This window comes from Tribolium castaneum, chromosome 2 (genome assembly GCF_031307605.1).
Source record: "Tribolium castaneum strain GA2 chromosome 2, icTriCast1.1, whole genome shotgun sequence".
NCBI classification, from domain to species: domain Eukaryota; kingdom Metazoa; phylum Arthropoda; class Insecta; order Coleoptera; family Tenebrionidae; genus Tribolium; species Tribolium castaneum.
In genome coordinates, this window is record NC_087395.1 from 20,474,186 (window position 1) to 20,496,913 (window position 22,728).

The 22,728-nt window shown below is 32.2% G+C and overlaps 1 protein-coding gene across 8 annotated transcripts in view; it reads right to left on the reverse strand.

Annotated features, from left to right (window-relative positions):
- Nucleotides 1–22,728, reverse strand: part of Rbp6 (RNA-binding protein 6) — a 384,381-nt gene that overhangs the window by 196,275 nt on the left and 165,378 nt on the right. For all 8 annotated transcript variants that reach the window (XM_064355244.1, XM_064355243.1, XM_064355245.1 and 5 more), the window contains exon 3: nt 461–542. In XM_064355244.1, coding sequence (XP_064211314.1) covers nt 461–542 — 82 coding nt within the window. The remainder of the gene's footprint in view (nt 1–460; nt 543–22,728) is intronic.

Below are 22,728 nucleotides of genomic sequence, written 5' to 3' on the forward strand. Positions count from 1 at the left end.
AACTCTAATAAACTACAACTATTTGCATCTAAATATCGAAACGAAAAATAGCAGCGTGTTGTTGATGAGATCATTGCAGATGGTGCTCGCCGTGGACCTACCCGATTGGGCGTGTGGGCCCTCGAAAAGACTTTTTCTGTTAAGTGTTAAGCTATAAGTAATTAATGAAATCTCGTGAGTAAACTTCATTGAAGTTGGAAAAGTTTGCGGCTCGGGTCTCGGCCTGCTCTCTAATACAAGTCCGAATCTATTAAAGGGGCGATACGTCAAAAGGATGGATAGAGTTTTCGGGGAGTATCAGGGATCATCACATCAAGGAAACTAAGTGAACAACCCAGTTTATCCAGAACCACATCAGTGACTTAAGTTAATTCATCTCCTGGAAACTTGGCAGGAGCGAGAGAGCCGAAGTTCAGCTTAGTTTGCTTGACTCTATGCGATTTGTTTGAAGGGAACTTACCTCGACCGCCTGGTGGCAGGATCTTTCATTACCATTACTTCTGTTATGTCGCCGTATTTACTAAAGTATTCTCTTAGGCTTTCTGGAACAAAACAAACACATTCAGAAACTGGGACTCACCACAACTATATAACGTATTACAATAAATCACCTATTCGACTGACTACGATTCCTTTTTTTAAATGAAGGCTATAAGCCAATGCAATGTTTTATAAATGCTATAACAGTTTAAAATACTTGTTGTTTGTAAAAAGTGATTGTGCTTAAAGCATCTTTTTACAAAAATTTGGTATAAAAATAACAGCTGAGACATACTATCTCTCATTCGTCTAACCCCAGCAGGATAGTGGAAAAGAACTTGCTTTAGATAATAATAAATTTTGCAGGAGGGCTCAATTAACACATTTGCTGCTAAGACAAATTTTGCAACATTGTTTCTCACGCCAATGCCCATTTTACATTTGTCTAACTATTTTTCGAAAGTGGATATAAGTTTAAGTATCATTTAGAACATTTTGTGTTTTTTAAAGGCAAAAAACTCGAGCGGTCACGGATGTACTCCGTGGTGGCTATTCTTTAATATACCACGCCATTGCAGTCACTCACAGCAGTCACTTTACTTTGCCAAAGACGCCTAAAAAGCGCATATTAGCGGACACATCTAATGTAGCGGACACATGCGTTTTTTTTGTGTATGTAATATTGTGTCCGCTTGGCGCAGCACATTATATCAATAATGCCTTAAAAAGATAATACGCCAAAGCGGACACTCCAAGCGGTCACATGATTTCACAAGCAAAGAAGAGCTGCAGCGCCACACTATAGCTAAGATGTGATTCACAGTATGTCACAGCCGACATTAGTGTGATATTAGGAAAATTTATGTGTCTGTTTGGTGTAAAGAGGCAAAGTACGGTGAACGCTGTGGCAACGAATGTATTTCGTCTTATCATTATACAAGATGAATCAATAGTGGGTTACTTCGGAATTTGTATAAATATGCAACCAATAATAGTAATTCCAACTGACCAGATCGGCAATCGTTAAAAAAATTAAATTTAAACCACGATTACATTTTTACTAAAATTTCATTTTGGATTATTTCTTTAAAAGATAAAAACCAGTGTTGATTCAATTAATAATTTTAAAAATCAAACAAAGTATCCAAGTGGTAAGTGCAATTAGTAATTTTGGTTGCATCTTAAGACATGTCAGAAGTAACCCACTATTGACTCGTCCTTTACCGGGTTTAGGATATTATGATCATTTTTATTATGAATTACTAAATAAAAGTCCTTCATCTGTTTAATTGAATTTGCCAAATAAATTTCATAATAACTTACTATTATAAATCGAAGATGGTTTACTATATAATTATAAAAATTACTATAATTTTATGCTTGGATAACTTTCACAAAAAAAAATAAAAAATGTGTGCGTAATTTTAGTTATGTATTTGTTTTATAAAAAATTAACAAGAACTGCAATGATTAACTAAGTCTTCCAATTTCAAATTATTTTAGTCACCGCCGCGCCGGAGTGAATTTCACTTGCTCCATTTTTTAAACAGCTAATACAATATTTATACAATGTGTTTTTAAATGATTCTCTAGTTAACTTTGAAATCGGTTTACATGGGTTACATGTAAAAAAATTTGTGCCGCTCTGGTCAATTGAATACCCCTATCAATAAATGTCAAATCTGTCAGTTGTGTAATTCAATTAATTTCTTTAAGAAATTTCGTTAAAATGCAACTAAATTGTTAAACTGTGAAAAAAAACACTCTTACTATCGAAGCGCTTATTTCCGAATTCGTGACTTAATAATAAGTGGAGAATGGTAATATTCCTGTCTAAATGCCTATCGTTAGTTCTATGAAGACGCCACTTCTGACTTTGCATCAGAAATTGACAGACGACTAGATAAGAATCGTTTAAAAACACATAGTATACAATACAACGCTGAAGAAACGTTTTGCGACCCAAATCTGTTGGCAATGATTTTTACTTTAAGTTACTGCTTTTATTCTTCGTTAAAAATTTAATTAAATACTCGTATTATTGTTCGAATATTAATTAAATCGGTCTTAATTTAAAAAGTATCGATGAAATATTCATTACACAAAAGTATTTAATTGTCCTTTCCTTGTTATTGCAATTTTACAATATTATCTATACCTTTTCAAATTGTAGTTCCGATCTAGCTCCAAAAAGTATCAAATGTATTTTAGAAAAAAAGATTTGTACTTATAAATATCTCTTTGTGAAATATATTTAATACATTTTAAAATATATTTCCTAATCTGAAATACAAATGATACTTTTTGAAATACAACTGAAAAACGTGTAGCTATGTAGTTTACTTATGGAGTCTATAAAAGGGGCTTAACTTTACACCAATAAAAACTTTCTAAGAAAATTCTAATATACGTTCTTATAATTAGTTATAATAAGAATCTAACGTAAATACTAAAGACAATAATAGACTAATTTACAATTTAGTAATTTTTAATTTAATTCTTTGTTCAATAAAGCAGGGTATTAAAAAATAGGTGTACAAAACCTTGGTTGCAATACTAGTAGTTACAATGCATGAGTTTCACAATGAGAGGTAGGGGTTTTAACACGTGTTATTTATATTACATTTTCTATCGAAGTCCTTGTAAATGGTAAGTATTTTTTATGAAATTCTTATCAGAAAATTGTAGTAAGTACTAAATCCTCTAAGAGCTAGTTTATAGAAAAGCTTTATTAAAATTTAATTCGTTATTACAAGTTAACAACGCGAATGGACCAATCACATTTAATTACGAATTAAGTTAATAACGCTTCTATAAACCGGTCCTAGATTATTTTTGCAGTAACAAAGAACAGTTTGTTTCAAAAGCCTGACCTAAATCAATCTTGGCCGAGAAAAATAAATTCAAAATAGAACCGGTGATGACATCTAGACAAACAAAAATTTCCACGCAAAAACTCACAGCTCTATTAATTATTTTAATAACAGAAGTCGGGATCATATTTCAATGTCTCGAACCAAATAAATAACACCAAATTTGTTCCTTATAAAAATACAAAATTAATTTTCTTTTTGCAGCAGTAAATGATTAGCGAAACATGATCCGTTGAGCAGAAAATTTTCACAATAAAGCCGTTGCAATAACTCACTCTTTGAAACGAAATCATAAAATAGAGTTAAAATTTGTTTAATACATTTTATGTCATTAACAGCTCATGTATATAAATATTTTCTTTGTTTTCATACATTTATCAAATTGTACACAGCAAATCTGTTTTAACCGTGTTTTTGTTTAATCTCGAATAAATGAACGGGTGGGATTGTTTGCCTGTTAATAGAGTAGGCTTGTCGGAAAGGATTATAACATTTTTATAAAATAAACTTTTCAAGTGAATAAATCGGAGAAATACTTCCGTGCATGCTCAACGTTCTGTCGATAAACGGCGTTTTATAGGTGGGTCATTATGCTAAAATGGGGCGAATTCTAATGTAAATATCTTCCAAAAAACAAGCGTCACTATATATTACTTTTACTACCGTATACTGATTTTATATGGTACAAGTCCCTGAAGTGTTTTAAATCTAAAACCCGTGAACGTTTTATCAAAACTTGGTTACATAAGAGCATTTTGTAGTAATTTATAGTGGCACATAAAATAATAAAATATTTTTATGTTGCAAACTTGAAATATACCCCCGAATTGAATATCCACTGTGCTTTGAAATGCGATAAAATATTCGAAAGGTGTTAAAACCGCGAAATAAATAAAGACAATTTAGCGCAATGCATAAATCATTGCTTTGGGTCTCAGCAACAAAAATCCGACTGAAAAATAAAAAACTTCAGTCGTGGTCCATTAAAACTTTCGACATAAAAATGAGCGAAAGTGAAAATAATTCATAAAGGAAATCATAGAAAACATAAAGTATAAATCACGGATTTATATGAAAATAACTTCTGTTCCCCATAAAAAATGTCGTGCGCATAAAAAGTTAACTTTATAAGCACTAAACAGTTTAGATTCGCCCTCTTCTAAGTGAGCGAGGAAATGACTCTGACACACGAATGTAGCGGAAGCATTCAACAAAGAAAAAACGGCACCGGAAACGACATTTTCAGATTAAGTTAATGATATAAGTTGCATAACTTCCAGCAACGAAAAATTCGCAACTTCGCAGTAATAATAATATCATCCAATGGTCAATCACGAAAAGGCAGATAGCAGGAAGGGCCTCCCTTAAATCATTCATTTCCTGCAGTGCGAAGGTAATAAATTTAGGTGCGGCTTACAACAATGATAAAGTCGAAGAAATGAGATATTGGGCAATTGTACGTGCGTGCTAAAACAAGCGTGAGACGAGTGATTAATTCACAAATAAAAGAAACGGGGACTCTCCGCGTTAGCGCATGTAATTTTCACTCGCACTAATTAAGATAAGTTCAATAAAAGCTACTTCTAATTTGGGTTAATTACAAACGCGCCGCCTGCACAACGTATTAAAATTCAAGACATCATTAATCAAAAAAATATTTTTCAGTCTGAGCAATTTCGTTACTTACATACTTGGAAATTAATAGCCGCAATTTAGTTGGACGAACTCACACTGCACGAAAAAACTCATAAATATGATTAATACCGCGCCATAAAAAGAAAAAATATAATAACCACCCCGGGCAAAAGCCAGATTTGAACCCTCCATATCTAAAACACGTAAAGCCCGGTAGAGGGATCATTATTTCAAGAACGTTCGTACAAGTTTTGTGTTAAATTGGTTAAGTGGTTGCGGTTTTAACGGAAACAAACTTTTCAAGAATACAAAGTTCCTATTGTTCTTTTTACTACAATATAATACGTAAACAACTGCGAGAGAAAAATCTCTGAAAGTTCGCAAATTGATCACGCTGTCATGTCGAATTCGACAAAAATTTTCTTTGCCATAATTTACATCGTTACGCTACTGACTTATTACACGAATTAGCGTGATGGAGCATTTTAAGTAATGGTCGCCACACACAAAAGCAAAGTAGCAATTAATTTGTCATTAACCGTGATGAATTACAGTACCACCAACGAAATCATCTCTGGCCTTGTTTTCAGCACAGAAAACCACACCTAATCGGCATTTTTTACTAAACCAACGAAGAAATTTACTAAAATTATACAGCGTGTATCAGAAATACGTGTATTAATTTTAACAGGTAACAGAGCTCCATAAATAAAACAATTTTTCTATTTGTAATTTTCAATAAAAGTTTTGTAAATTTACTTAAAATTTGGAAAAGATATTATAGTGAAACGTGTACCCGCTTATGGGTACAAAAATAAAATAGCCAAAGTATTTTTGTTGTGATCAAAAAGGACAATTTAAACAATTTAAAACAACAATGAAAATTGTTGCTATGAATATAATTATTATACACTGACCGGCTCATTTGCACAAAAGAAAGAACGAAAACAGTGAAAATACTTAAAAATTTTACAAAATGTTAAATAGAAAAATTGTTGTACTTGATAAGTTTTATTACGTGGTGAAATCAACACACGTATTTCTGGTACATTCTGTATAGGAATATAAAAAAGTTTCTGAAATCCACAGATGCAACCTCGAATTTAGAATCGATAAATTTTATCGTAAAGAGGATCTGGTACTGGTAATCTTTATTGTCTTTGAGAGATGTTTCGGCAATCATTTACCACCCTAAGCCTAAAGTTTTAAAAAAATAATTTAAAACGGATTTTTCAGATCAAATAAAAAACAAGTAATACAGGAATAAAATTAAGATGTAATTCTTGTAAATTTACCAAAAAATTGTTATATAAATTTTAAAAGAAAACCTTTCTTAGAAAAAAATCAAAATCGAAAACTGAAATCATAAGCAACTCGAGAGACGAAGGGTGAAAGAAACTAAAACTTTAATTAATTAGATTACAACGTAGATAAAAATGAGATACAGAAACGTTTGAGTATAAAGAAAAACCTTCAGAAAGTTCTGTAGATATAAACCACCGTACAAAGACCTTTAGGTATCAGCAACAAAGTTATTGCCCATAATCTTTTCACGAGATTCTTAACAAGTTGAACAAGCCAGAAGAAAAAATCAGAAGTGATTATCTTAGGAATAATAACCCATGACCTATTTGTATGTAAGAGGTGTTTTGAGTGTTTTGAGTTACTATGAAATTGTCAACTTGACAATTGAACCTTTAGGAAAGTAGATCCAGTTTAAAAAAGTTACAGAAAAATGATTAGAAATTCTAGCGTAGAACTCAGAGCATTCCACTGAAACTGTTCTACCATTCTATTGAAATTTGACTGAAACAAACTAAGAACATGAGTTAACTTATCAACTTATAAATGTAAGCATTCCCTATAAACTAAATCTCTTAATAAATTATAATCAGAAATTGGAGGTGGTAAAACGAATCCATGAGGATAAAAAATACTTCAGTGTTTAGTATAATGTTGAGCTAGATGTTTGCTATTGCTTCACTTCTAGTAGATCTCTACTTAAAAAAAATTCTAGATGCAATGAGCGAGAATGTCCGAGTTCTAATTGAGCTCAACTTAATGACTAGACCGAAACCATTTTATTTTTGTCGTGTTGATCGAATAATTAATAAGTTAATTCAGTTCAAACTTTCAGTTACCTTTAGAAATCCAAAATGAAGTGAAACATATTCTAATTTCGTTTCAAATGCATTGTTATAAAAACCAGATTTAAAAAAAAACAAAACCAGATCTGATAAGTCCACTGAATTTGATGAATTTGATCCACTAATTCGTAAGCGTTTAATGATAACTGAAAAATATGTGTTTTCTTTGAAAAAAAGTTTAACGTCATTGTCCTTCCCTTTTAACATTTATATAAGAATTTTTTGGTAAACTTACTGGAATAACGTGATAATTGTCTTAGATTTGGTACCATAATATTTTTTGCAGCCACTTAATATTAACCATAGTAGGTACAATCTTGCAAATGTGAACACAAAACGCTGAGGACTGTTCAAACTATCGCATCTGTTCATTACACATGTATTGCATTGAAATAATGTTTAAAACAATAATAAAATTTCTTGTTTTTTCATTTTAATAACTTTTATTTTCATTTTCAGGAAAATACGAAGTAATTTTTGTTCGAAGTACTTTTACACAAGCATTTGGTAATAGATATGACATTTTCATACATATTTTTTAAAGCAACAATTAATATGTACAAGGTGTGTTAAAATGACTTAGATCTAGTCGCCTTAGGCGACTTGATGACTTAAACCACTTGAAAAACAAGTTAAAAGAAAAATGAAAGGGGTTCCTAAAATCCTTTAAAGCAGGCACCTACTTGTATTAAATAATTATTATAAATATGACATGTTCATGTTATCGCGACTTGTAGATTGTCCACACTATAGAGTACACAATGTTAAAAAATTGATGTTCACACCAGCACGTCGTTCACATGAACGCATGTTCACGCCAGCGGAATTGTATAGTTTTAATAAAAAAAATCCATATGCACAAAGAAAAACATTAAGTTTTATTAACAGCAAACGCTGATTTCTGTGTAACTATTGGTTTACTTTTAGCAGACCCACCATAAGAAAAGATTAAAAAACTTAAAATTCGGTCTCAGTAATAAGAGAAATGCGAACAACCACAAACAAGCTAAGAGGCGATATCTTACACTTTTGTATTATTTGCTGAAACTCTGAAAACTTGAACTTGGTACAAATCTGAATTTTAGATACACCATATGAAAGCGATTTAAGTTCCCGGAGGTCAAATGTACAAACAAGTGCACTAAAAAGACGCACCAAAAACAAGCTGGACATTTATTACTTTCATTGTTATTATTATTGGAACTAAATCAACTTTTGTAAGTTAACCTTCGGCAGAAGAAATAAGGTAGCAAGAGAGAGAGAGAGACGAAGTGTCAGAAGTTGTGAGTAGTCTGAAAACAGCAACTAATTCAGGTCGTTAAAAGAATATCAATCATAATTAGCAATTTTTTATTAAACTCGGCAACATTCAGCTATGAAACTGACGTGCCAATTACGTGATATAAAAGTGAGTGACTAGCATTAACTTATGACTAGCTTCCAGTCTATTCTCGATAATAGCGTAATTATTATTACTGACATTTAGCGTTTCGCATTACCGTAATTAAATTCCCGGCAAAAATTAATGCGATTACAGCGAGCAAACGTATGTCAAGTGGCACATTTTGATTATTCAACTTTCGCATGAATCGAATGCAAAGCGAGCTTATGAATGAATCAAATTCAATACGCAAGTTAAAATATTCTTTGTATCGGTAAATGCAGCGATTTATAATCAATGTGCGGCAGAGATCAGACAGTAACTGCTGTGACAGGCCGAGCTGCGTCTACAAGAGCATTATATAAAGTTTTCCGAGCCCTGAAACTTTAAAAGTCGCTACGTTAAATTCTACTTTAAGAGGCAATCGCCCGCCTCGAATCGCACTAGTGGAGAGCTTTGTGTTCGTGTGCGCATTTCCCTTAACGTTATTTACTTGTTTCACTAGAAAAACTTTCCTCTTATATAAACATTAAATTGCATTCACTGGCCCTTATTGCCTAAGGCTCCCTCCAAGTCCGACGTTAATTATTTTTTCTTGCCGAAATACATCCAAAAAGCTCAAAAGCTCGCCGACAAATGAAAGTGTTTGGTGTCGCCAAATTCCATCGCGGGGCTTAATAAATATTAACAAGGTGTAATATCGGGAATCGTTGCGCCATTTAGAATAACAGCTCGAGCCAAGGTAATGGTTTAAATATTAATAAAGGCGGCGCAGATTTCAAGTCAGCTGCGGGGCATATTTTATGAATAAATAACTACAAAGCTTGAGCTGAGAGTGTATATAAAACAGATAAATCATAAATCGGAAGCTTGTTAACTTATTTATTGAAAAACAATAAAGCCAGTTTGAAACCGATGCATTTCCCACATTTTATAGTGTATAAAATAGATAACAAACAACTCCAGATATCGGCCTTGCATACAAATTGGATACGTTCAAATATAGAGCAGAACACTGCTAAATATTAAAATAAATCCGCAAAACTCGCGGCTCCAATCCCACACACCGCTTGCGTTTAATGAAATAATTGAAACCTTTAACAAAATTAAACTAAACTCCTCAACTGAAATTGTTTCAGTTCCGAGACGTCCCGTGGACTTGGAAGTTTATAAAAGGCCTTTATCAATTATGAACATGCGAAACGGCAATATTCTGGATCTGGACCCATTTATATTTCAATGAAATTCTCGCGTAATTTATTCCCTTGCTACCTCGCAACAACTCCGCTATCGATTCAATTCGTTAATTATTTCGCTTACGTAATTACCATTTCAGTTGCAACTATCCCGTTTTAAATTTTTTTTCACAAAACTACAACAAACGCCTCGTTAAGACGACAAAGTAGTTATTAAAAACGAAAGCTTTCCTTCTCATTTAAAAGTTTTAATTGGGAATGGTCGCCTCCGCCGGAAACGATGACATGGCAACTACCGACAAGGACGTGTGAATTTTTGATAGACGTATTAATAGAATGAAATCATATAAAATTGATTGAGAAATTACACTGCATACAACACGCTAGCATCGTTTTTCATTTTAAAACTTAACGACCGGCTAGGTCATTGCGATGATCTATAATCAAATAATAAAACAAGTTGGAAAACCATAAAAGTGCATTATTTATGCTGCAATTATCACAGACGTTTGAATAAATGTTTACCCTTTTTTACTTTGAGTAGTTTAATCAATATTAAAGGCACCAGACGCTAAACCTCTCTTTTAACAAAGCCATCACATATTCTCCTATATTTTTAGCTCCTCCTTTTCTGGAGTACTAATACAATTCAGATTAATGAAATACTAAGTCTTAACCAATTGCAGTATACTCATCGTTCTTCTCCAAAAAAGACAATTTGTTTTTTTACTGTAGGTCACACTGAAATTCTTTCTTATGCAGTTTTATATACAGATAATGGTTTTTAGGCCAAATAACTAATTAAGAAAAGAAGTGGAACTGGAAATTTTCAAATTTTTTTATATTAATAACAAAAGTTTAACTGTATCGGTTTTTAAGACAGAAAAGAACAAGCAGATAAAGTTTTCTTTTTTTAACGTAATCCATGATAACGTTTGCATTTAACATCTTCCTAAACGTTTTTTTGCAATTAAATGTCGCAGAAAGACGATTTCGACCAAGTTGTTTAACTCGCGTTATTTGCACAATTTTAGCTCTATTGCCATAAAATTTTGCCCAGAAATAACTAATTAAGTAGTAGAAAGGATATAAGTCGATTTAATCAATTTCTATTTTTTTGTAAATTAAAGTAATTAAAATCGACCTACTTCATCTAATATCTCAAAAACTACAAATAGTTGAAAAAAAATGAAAACAACTTTTAAATTTTCAGACAATTTTACGTCAATCATTATTTATGTGATCTAAATATTTTTTTGTTCGTACTATAGTGAGTAAAAATCTATGACAAAAATGTTTCATTTAGATTAGTATTTGCACAGTTACGACTATGCGTGCACAAAATTTTGTTCACAAATATATAATTAACTTGTCAAAGAGGCTACAAATCGTTTCACATAAGTTTGTTTACTTTTATTTTTTATTTATTTAACTGTAAATAAACTGTAAATAAATAAAATCGACCAAAAGTATTTTGACTACTTACATAATATCTCCAAAACTACAAATCGTAGTACAAAAATGAACACAGATTTCGAATCGTCAGATAATAATTTTACGTCAAACTGGGCTATCTTTTAATTAATTGTAAGGCAAAAAGTTTCCAACAAAGATCTGTGTGTTTCTCTACCGGGTGTATCAGAAATATGTGTGTTAATACCACGCAACAAAACTCATCAAATACAACTTTTCTATATAACGATTTGCAAAATTATTATTTATTTTTGCAAAATTGTTTCCCAAAAATTACATATTTTTGTCTTTTTCAAACGCTAGGCACATTATTTTTAATAAAAAGTTACTTTTCTCGTAAAATTTTGCTCAATATACAGAAACTAGAAAATGACATTATTTTTGACTTATCCGTTTTTCTCTCGATCACAAGATCACGGAGATCGTTTTTGCCCTTTTCTTGCAGATAAAAAATAAACCTAACCTGATCTTCAAAGCAACCAAAAGACAAAAGAAGTATTAAACACTCGTGTAAAGTACTGTTTGTTTGGCTCCAAGTAACTAACTTACGATGTACTAACCTTTACTCTAAAAAATAGTAGTTTACATAATAAGTAGCGTTGCTGGGATTTTCACATCACGGAAGAACATTTGAAAAAAAAGGTGATAGCCCAGAATTCCATAAAAATGAAAATTAGTCACCTTCAAAACCATTTTTTTCAAAAAAATAAAAACCAAAAAAAAATGCATTTTTTCTTTTTCAGGCCTAACAACTTGCAAAAGGTTCTCTTGTAATGAAATGTGACAGAAACACTATTTACAGCCTCCTGCAACTCCAATTTTCCGCCCTCTTTTAGTATAAATAAAATACCCAAAAATTAGTGAGTAATATAAAACACAAACGATAAATTCGCCAATTTTTAAATTCGGACACGATTAAAGGTTCCATTAATGCTTCAAAGTGCCTTAAGTGTCAGAAAAAAAATATTTGCAGAGAAAGACTACAATCACTAATTGTATTAATGAAAAATTCACAAAGAAATGTGTTTTTTTTCCATTATTTAAAACTTCGTAGCCCTCAAAAAACTATTTCTGGTTTGACCACCCTAACGTAGGTAAGTCTATAAGTAATTAAAAGATTAAGTAAACATATTTCAAATTTTATAATACACCAGATATTGATCTTTTCCGGCGCATCCACCATTTTTAGTAATATTAGAGCTATTAAATTACCGATGAGTTGTCCTAAAAGATGAATTGTAAAATAGTTAATAATTCTGTTGGAAGCCGTGGGTTTTTTATACAAATCGGAATGATTGTATTATCTGTATTTCTATCAGAGAATATATCTAAAATTAAAATTGAATTATTAGTCTCATAATTTTTTATTGTGAATTTTAAACTGGGCGAATAATCAAAACATGTAATCTTTTATCCAAAGATGTCGTTGTAATTATGTCACCTAAGTAATTAAAACGAAGAAAAATCGAATATTCAACATAATTAAAAAGCCACACATGACAATATAACATTACTGTACCAAAAGTGTGTGTATATAATTATTTATGGAGTAAATCAAATTAAAGTGAAGATTGTTGCCGATTTCTTGCAGCTAGTCTTTAATTATGCACTGCAGAAGGTGCAAGAAAACTAACTTTCTCGGTGTCGTAATAAAAATCCGTCCGATTTTGTGACTACACTCGTCACAATGTTCTGCTTAGTGCACTTAAACTTTACAATTGCAGATGCATTCAGAAAAGGCCGCGAACAAAAGCTGAACCAGCACATAAACGCGAATTTCTTTTATTCTTTATTCGATTTCGCCCCAAGTTATTGCCGCCTGTCATCCAAATAATATTTAGAAAATTCAAATTCGCCTTGTCACCGATACTTTTTTTTGTTTTCACACACGACCCGTCCAGGACATAAACGAGAATTATTGACCTCCATATCCGATCGAATGAAATATTCCTGAAATTGAAAATTCAACGCCATAATCCTTTTAAGCTTTTGACCTTAGAGTGGGAGCTTTATTCTTGTCTTACACTAAGGGTGCGCTATCGTTATTGTGTTTGGCTGGGGTTGTGTCAATCCAGCGAATTACACTCGAGGAATATTAATTTAAATAAGTTTAGTTAAGATGTATAGCTCCCGGTTGTTTTAGAGGTTTTATTGCCGAAATGTGCAAGGAATTTTTAATTTTGGCTAAATCTGTATACAAATAGCTGTCTTTGGAGAATTTTGATGATTCAAGTTTGAAAGGACGTATTTTGTAGCCTCATTATGTAAAGTACTCGGTTTAATTTAAAAAAGTAGGTTTATTTAAACGTCGCCGCGTGTTATGGTCCAAGCACCTCGGACACGTCTAACATTTGTTACAGTATTATTTGTGACAAATAGAATTTTTCCGTAAAAAGTTAAAGAAAGTTAAAATACGCCAAAAACGTGCCCGTAATACTGATCAGGCTTCCGCATGTATGTAATCCGGCAGTCCAATGAAAAAATCCTGGCACAGTAAAAGCTGCGTTTTGTCGATTGCGATGTAATATAAAGATCGAGCTTTTCCGTTTTTAATAATCCATCATACCGGCTGACGTTTTTTATGCACGAGCATGTTCGTTGTCAAACACAATAAGACAGGGTCGACTCACTCGGTTCGCCAATCTAGTTTAGTGTTCATATACTTTTCCACTTTTCTTTTTTATTGAAAGGCAATTTCGAGACCAAATTGAAATCTTTGTATTCTTGAACTCGACGTGGATGCCACTCCAAGTCCGATATGTGATCAGATTATGCTTGCTATGCTATAACCTCCACGGACCTATTCCTCTCTCCTACACAGAGCGGCCCAATAGGACCCCAACGATACGAATATATCCACAGGATAAAAAATAAACCACCATCAACGGTTTTCACTTCACTAAACCATTTCTAATTCGGGCAGCCCTGACCCGAACTAAACATATCTCGAAACGGAAACGTCAATTTTCAAGACACAGCCTCAACACAAACAAATTAGGACTAATGAAAAGACAGTGCTATACCAATATAAATAAAATGCTGTCAGGACAAAATAACATACAGACAGTAGTTAACGACAAAAAGGATTTTGTATTTTGACCTAAGCTGAGAGCAAATTAAATAATTATCACCAAATTAAACATTTATCATCTTTTTAAATTCTCTTGTTCAAGTTACAGCGTTTTGTCACCAAAATAACCGAATAATCACCGTAATATATGCCCGTGAATCGGTTTAACGTTTACAAAGTAATAGGTTTGCTATCAAATGAATTATTATACAGTGCGTTCAAAAAATCTTTAGATCAACTCTTGCTGTTAAATTTTGGACGTATGTTAATTTCTTACGATTACTAAATACGAAAATACTGGCGATGGAGAAAATGTCTATCAAAGACAATAAAAATTTGTCAATCTAAATTCCACAGCAAGAGTTGATCTAAAAACTTTTTGAACGCACCGTAGAATCTACGCACTAACACACTAGAAACAATTAATAACAGCGAAACAATTAATAACAGCGCCAATAGTGTAATATTTTTTTAAGTTTAATTCTGACTCCATACCACGGTACATTACAAATATAGCAATAATTATTAAAAATCGTCATATAACGTCAATTATGTGAAAACATTTTTTTTGGTAACAGTTTAAGCCATTTTTTTAATATCTGAATCCTAAATTATAAACACTATTTTAAAACACATTTCTTATCCTAGCAACGTGTTTTCACTATTTTTAAAACACGCTTCCCATAGCAACGTGTTTTAAATTAATGATTTCATTATTTTAAAACACGCTTGGCATAGCAACGTGTTTTAAATTATAAAATGTTTCAACAAAAAATTTTTTGAATAACACTCATACGAAAACGCTTAAAGTTCCCAAGTGTCTAGGTATGCAACGAGCGTATGCGAGTTGCATAACGACAGCCCTCGAAATTTTTTTTCGCTTTCGTATTAATAATAACTATATAAACACAGGTTTCATTAATAATAGATGTCTGACAAAAATTCGAAAATACAAGACGGGTTTACGCAAGAAATTTTATATCGACAGATTTTGGGCGAAAACGACCATTTTATGTATTAATTTCGTTAAAATAAGTTGATTTCAAACACTTCCTTGTTTAAAAGTTTAACACAAATGCCATAAATAATTCAAATCGACTTATTTTGATAGAAAACTGCGACTTTGTGGACCAGTTTCGTTGAGAATCTTTGATTTCAAATTACTCCTTACATAAGAAAAAATGCTTTAGGAAGGCTGAAATCGCCTTACTCTGACCGAAATTGACGATTTTACCACCAATTTATTTAAAGTCACTTGATTTCAAAAAAATTCTTGCTTTGTAACATAAAGAATTGTATTAAAAATGTATAAAAGTAAGGCTAAAAACGCTTAATCTGAAAAATTTTGGTTCTCAAAGTTTCTGACCACAAACGGCGATCTCAGTACATAATAATTTCGTTTAAATAAGTTAATATCTAAAAGTTCCTTGCTTAAAAAGTTCACAAAAAAAGCCTTCACTCAGCTCAAATCGACTTATTTTGGCCGAGAACATCAATTTTCCTACTTTACCAAATCTGAAATCGTCATATCTAGCCAAAAAGCACGGTTTTTTACCACTTTAGTTAAGACATTGGAAAAATCACTCTAAAAAGGTTGACTACATGGTTGAAACCACTTGACTTCAAATATTCCCTTGCATAAAAACAAAAAAAAAGCTTCATAAACGTTCAAATTTCCTTACTTAGGCCAAAGTTCACGAATTATGTACCAGTATAGTTGAAAAAAACTTGTTTTAGCACGATTCCTTGCTGCAATCGCTTTGACCTGACCTGACCTGACTTGATCTAAAACAACGATTACGCATCAGTTTAATTAAAAGTTCTAACCGAGGTTGATACGTAATACGAATCCGTGCAAAAAACTAAAAAAATTGCTCCAGAAAAACTGAAATCGTCATATTCTAGCTGAAAATCACTATTTAAGCAGCCCAAGTAAGGTTTTTTGAGCCATTTTGGTTGAGAGATTGTACCTTAACTTCTAGATAATCGTTTTGAAGTAGTTTGCTGTTAAAAGTTGGAAAGAGAGGTATTATTCTGTAAACATTTTAATTATTTGGTAACCACAAGTGTAATAAACCGGTGACCATTGCAGTGAAAAACAAACAGGGCCTTTATTTCAATCATTTTTCTAATGATTGTTGCTTTCAAGAATGCAAAGCAATTAAGAAAGATTTCGGTTCGAAATTCCACTTTTGTGAAACATTTTTTATCCTCTTTAAAAACGTACCAATACATATTCATAACTTGTTCTTTTCAGTAATATAATAAGCTTTCTACGTTTCCACAATATGATAATTTTCTGAAAGCGATTTTTATCATCAGCATTGATCTGATAAATGTAAGATTTACTTATGTGAAGCACAGCACGCACATTGAGCATATATTTTAATCAAAGACACTCATATTTATCGAAAACTTGCAAATTAAATCGCAGATGTGAGACGATATGTCTCAGTCCCTAATAATTATGAGTCTTCCTCCGCTCAAAGACAAAAAGCGCCGTTTCTGCAGAAGTATAATTCATCACATCCACTGCTTGTCGGATTTGTTTTGGTTGGATGTAAGTTTTCATGGCTAGCTCATTTATTTGTTGTTAAAAACACGACCGCATCATTTTTCTGATCAAGTTGACAATATTAATGACGAAACATCAAACAACTAATGAAGACGGAACGAACAGCACCCGGAAGTTTTTCGATTTTCTAGTTAGATACGTCCAAATGATGTTTGCATGTTTCCAATTACCCACATTTTTCGGAAACAAAGCAATTAAGGAGTTGTTTGAAATTATTCAGTCTGCGGAGATTTATACGGTTATCATTTCGCCTCAGCAGGTGTTTACATTTCACAAAATGTCGAACAGCGGAGAAAATTTATCTCAGTCTTATTATGTACATATAATGTGCTGCTTGGGAAAGAACACTGTAATCATCCAACAAACCTGCAATTTTCTGAACAAATTTCCCATAAATTTAATATGATTACCTCACAAACAATGACATCTACTGCGAGTAATAGAATTTTGCATACATCAGACAAGACATTCGACAGGAAATCACAATTGAAACCGCACAAGACCGGTCCGTTGTCACATGATATTCTTCTACGGCCTTGACATCCTATTGCATGATACGTCCGTATATATTATTAAAAGAATCCGATTCGATCCAAGCATTTTTCTGCGCCGTTTTCAAGGTGGTGCAAATCGACGTGGCTAAATGTGGTTGGTTCATTCAAAAACGCTAGTTTTGACAGTATGTACCCAGCTTGTGTCGTGAAACTTCTTATATCATTTTAATTCCAACGTAATTACTCCACGAGTCAACACAATTAGTTAGCAAACACCATTACGAAGGGAATATTCAATTAATTAGATCATTATTGTGTTTGCTAGAAGTCCTAGTGATTATAAACAGACTATACGATACAAATCAACACTTCTAAATTAATAATAATTAGTTTGAAATGCGCAACAATAATTCGTGTGTGAGTATGTTTGATGCGTATTGTCGGTATTACATTACTGTGACGTTTCTTTGTATTTGACGTTTCTGTGTGCATTACGTAAATTTATTGGCGTGTTTGTTTACCGGCATATTTCACAGCTATGTTATAAATGACCACATACATATCTGCAGACAGTTCAATGAATGAATAAAACATCAGGATAACATAATAAAAACACAATTGAATCGATTTTGTTGCATAATTGAATATCTTAAAACACCCGGTAATAGAAGCATGACTGACCCAGCAGGAGGCCGTTTCATCGAATCGACAGACACGAACGGAGATGTTGGAAAATGTAACACAAGTTTTCTCGGTCCTGTTGCGATGCGAAGATATTTCGTATTGTTTGTGCAAAATGTCCAACACTTTGAATAAATGGATTCGATTTTCACTATACACATGGAAGATAAAAGTTGTACAGAGTTGCATTGCGGTCCCTTACCACCGTTAAACATTTATTTAAATGTTTTTTTTTTATACTTTGGTTTCACAAATTGTTTACTACGAAACCGAAAGTAGTTACACAAAGAAAACTTTTGTACAACTCCTTTTAGTAAATTTTTAGTATTTAGTATTGGCAGTGCTTAGATGGGTGTCATCACAGTCACCACTTCATCAGTCACCACTGTAGTCTAGTGTGTGATCTGTTAACAGCGTCAAGTCGACGACTTTATTTATTGATAAAGCCAGAAAAATTAACAAAATTAAGAAGAAATAGTTTGAATAGATTTTAATAAGTTAAACTAAACAAAAACAAACAACAAAAATAGAATGTAAAAAAAATAGTTTATTACACTCGTTTTATAAGACTTAATTGTGGCACTCATTCTATTGGAGCACTCCTTCGTCGTGCTCCAAAACCAATTGGGCCACAATAGAACGTCTTATAAAATTCGTATAATGATATACTATTCTGTGATTAATATGATTTACTTATCAAACGAAGCTCTCTATATATGTACTTATAGGAAAAAAAAACAATGAAAATCCTGTAAATACCTAAAGGCCTCCTCCACATTAAAAGTTGAGGAGGCGTAACTTCATGTTTTCTTTTATAGTAAGTCAAAGATTTGGCATTTCATAAAAACTGAAATAAAACAGTGTCAAAGATGCGACAATCTCACTGCATAACATAGAACAACAACTTCCATTTCGAAAACAGAGCATCATAGAAGTATAGAACCCTCTTCTTCAACATATTAGAAACTCGAAAAAACCTGGTTATTCTTTTCTAGCCTATCAAAATATCAAAAATTTTGAAAGATTTAAAAAAAACAGTCCAAAGAATGTCACAAAAATAAACTGCCAATGCTTTCATCATTTATGCACTCTTCGATGCAATTATGTAAGCAATATCTGTCAAAATACAAAAAATCGTAAAAATTGCATTTTTGGGTGCCAACTACCTAACATTCATCCTATCATATCCTATATCCTATCATATTTTTTTGTTACACCGCGTCCAAAATTTAAGATTTTTGAAAAATTTAAGTGAGGCAAAAATTAGGGAATGCAACGATTTCAACGCAAATACATAGAATAAGCTTCATTTTTAAAACATTAACTTTAACGATCTCACCAAAAATTTTAGGTTTTTTAAAAATTTAAATAAAACAGTTTAAAGGATACGAATGATATGAATCAAAAGCCTTTATTTTTAAAACAAAATATCAAAAATCCTTATCTTGTGACATATTAGAAAATTAACGAAACATGTTGCCTATTACAATTTGTCGAAAATTTAAAAAAGGAAGCGACGATCTTAACAAGATAGGAAATACAAAACAATAGTCCATTTTAGAGAGTCTTCTCCTTCAAAAATAAAAAATTAAAAGAATGTGATTTCTTGCTTCTTTGTTATATTAAAATATTTAACATATTTAACATTCACATAATATACCAACAATGCCTTCACAAAATATCAAAAATAAGAATTTCTCCTTTAATTGAATCAACCTGTATGATATAAAAGGTACTATGAGATCGAAAATGTACTGAATTAGAGCAAGCCTTGAAATTGAAGTGTAACTTCAGCCACATTATACAGGATAATTCAAAAGTATCGGACGATCTCTCGGGTGGTGATAAAAGACATGAAAAGGAATTAAAAGTTCATATGACAAAAAATTGTTTGAGCCTTTTTTCGTGAGATGTAGCTCTTCAAACTTAAATTTTTGTTGTTTCAGAGCATGTTTTTTGACTTTTGTACGCAGAACGACAGCTCTTGCAACATTAAACAGATACCTGTTAAAAAATCACTAATTAAGGTCTTATGATGTGCAGAACATTTAAAAAACTTCCAAATTGGAAAATAAATTAAATTCGACTTCATAGAAAACAAAAAAGCAACGATAGGTACTGTTGCTAAGGAGAACAAATAAAAATATATATATATCAAAAATTAAAAGTTAAGCTGGTTTAGAAAAATCTGACCTTATATTTTTATGCTTAACTGAACGTCATTTACCACCACCCGAGAGTTTGTCCGGTACTTTTGAATCATCCTGTATGCTGTGTAAAACCAGCATAAGACAACATAAAACGTGCGCCGTAAATAAACGGCTAAATTGGGGCTAAAGTTCCGCAGGCACAGCTTGCTCCAATTTAGAATAATTTCAATTCGATCTCATGGAATAAATATTACCTGATTGACTTTTACAAGATAAAATACATTTATATTTACCTGACGCTGTGATTTTTAAGTAGTCTACTCATAGGATTGATTAGTTTCCAAGATATAGGTGAATTTCAAACTAGGAAAACTCCACTTAAAAGGCAGTTCATAAGAGAAATATTCGAAAGTTTAGTCTTTAGTGGTTCTTAATTAAAACAGTTTGAACTTGAGTTTAATCCAAAATTCAAAAACGTGTTTTACTTCCCCATCCATCAATTTTGCCATATTTCAACTAGAACCTTAAACAGTAACAAAAAATAAGAATATATAATTTTAGTATATCGATTATTTTTGCTCCTGTTCATAACAGATATTTGGGAAATGTTTGATGTTTCACGAAATAAAAAACCCCATGACCTTTGGCATAATATTTTTCGAGATTTTATATCGATTACTTAGTTATTCTCTCAGTTATTCTATTTATTCTAGTCACGTGACTCTTGATCATTTATGAAAGCAATGTATGTATACCTATTTATACGAAGTCGTTGTATCCACAAATCGATTAGGCAAACTAAACCCTCAGGTTTTGTAAACCTTCGAAATTTAAAATCTGTCGTAAAAACTCTGACTGGATAAGTTTTTTCTTCATAAATAATTTCTATATGCCACAAAACTACTAGTCACAGCAAATCGTTCTATTTTTTTGTAAAATATTTACTATCCGCTTTAATTAGTAATCCGCTTGATCAAAAACACCCACACTCCATAATCCAATCTAGACACTAGAACGGTCATTTAGTTATAGCGTATTTTAAAATTTCTGGTAAATGAGTAGACAAGAGGTTTTTACACCTTTTTATTGCAGTGACATTTCCCATGGAATGTTGCCTAACAAACCGAGAAAACTTCAACCGTCACAAAATCATGTTGCGTTTCCGAACAATCGGTGTGAGAATATTACCGTGCATTAAAGAAATTATGACGTTATTGTTATGCAACAACGAAATTGTTTAATGTTTTATTGTTCAATGCAACGTACAGAGAGAGATTCGACGAAATGAAATTTATACTTTAATCCTTTATTGATAATTGCTTTTAAGCCGAACAAACAATTCGTGTTTATGGACTATCGTTTACATTATTTGCGTTTATTCAACTGGCCTAAAAGCTGAAATGTTTGCGCCACAATAAAACGAATTTACTTGGCGCTTTTTCATTACACAAAACAATGTAGCACCCACCTATCTTTATCGATCCATGTAGGCTATAATTTGGGTATCTATAGTCTTCTTGTTCACTTCCGCTCACACACCTTTATTTATAACAAGAAATAATAATATTACTGTCACGATTGTTAATAAAGGAGAAGATAAAGCGGGCCCTCCCCCTCTTTTTGAATTCTTAATTGGTAACAACATCGTTAATACTCCCACACTCACTTCACTGGTTGTTGAGGCAAAATCTGATATTGCTAAAATATTGTCTCATTATATGAATAATGACAAAGTAAATTAAAAGTAAAGTAATAAATAAAATATAATTAACACCGGGAAAAAAGAGAATGCAAGCAATTAAATCGTTTTATTAATAAATATTGAAATTCCTGAAATAAACAACGCTTATGTCACTTAGATCAAGATCCAAGAAACTTGGCAGTAAATCAATGTGCGTTTATCAGATGTATAAGACCGCTGGAATAATAAATCTACCAGTTCTTTAAAATTAATTCTGATAGAAACCAAGGAATGGGAACAGTTAATTGATACTTTTACTGAACTAGGAACAACTGCAAAATTTTGGAGGAAAATGCGTTGTTACTTGCCCAATTAATTTAATTGCTTTCTTGTAGTGATTAATTTGCGTGTATATTTTTGAAGATAGTGTTCATTAAATTGCACATTAAACGAAGAATCGGCAGTAATCTCGTGGTAATGAAGTTCTTGTGAAGGCACGTCTGGACGCGCTATTTTGCCTTAAGCGACTTACACATTTGAGTTGAGAAAATGATTGCTAAAGGCGTGTCACCATATCTTGATTAATGGCAAGATGTGCGTCTCCACCATGATTGGAAGTGTTATTAAATTTCGAATTAAAGAAGTGTGACTGTACTTGCAGTGATTGAGTCCCGAATAGTAGTTTGAGGCTTGTCGAGGGAGATAAATCATTTTGAAGTAATTTTAAGGCTTCCTGGATGGGATTTTAGTTTCCGTATCAATTTTGGCATGAAATATTCATGGACGTGGAGGGATATTCAGTGGGAAGGCAGTACACATATTTACCGTGAGGTGGCACATAAAAAGGTGACCAAAGCGGAATACGAATGAGGCCTTTTGTAATTGCTTCGAA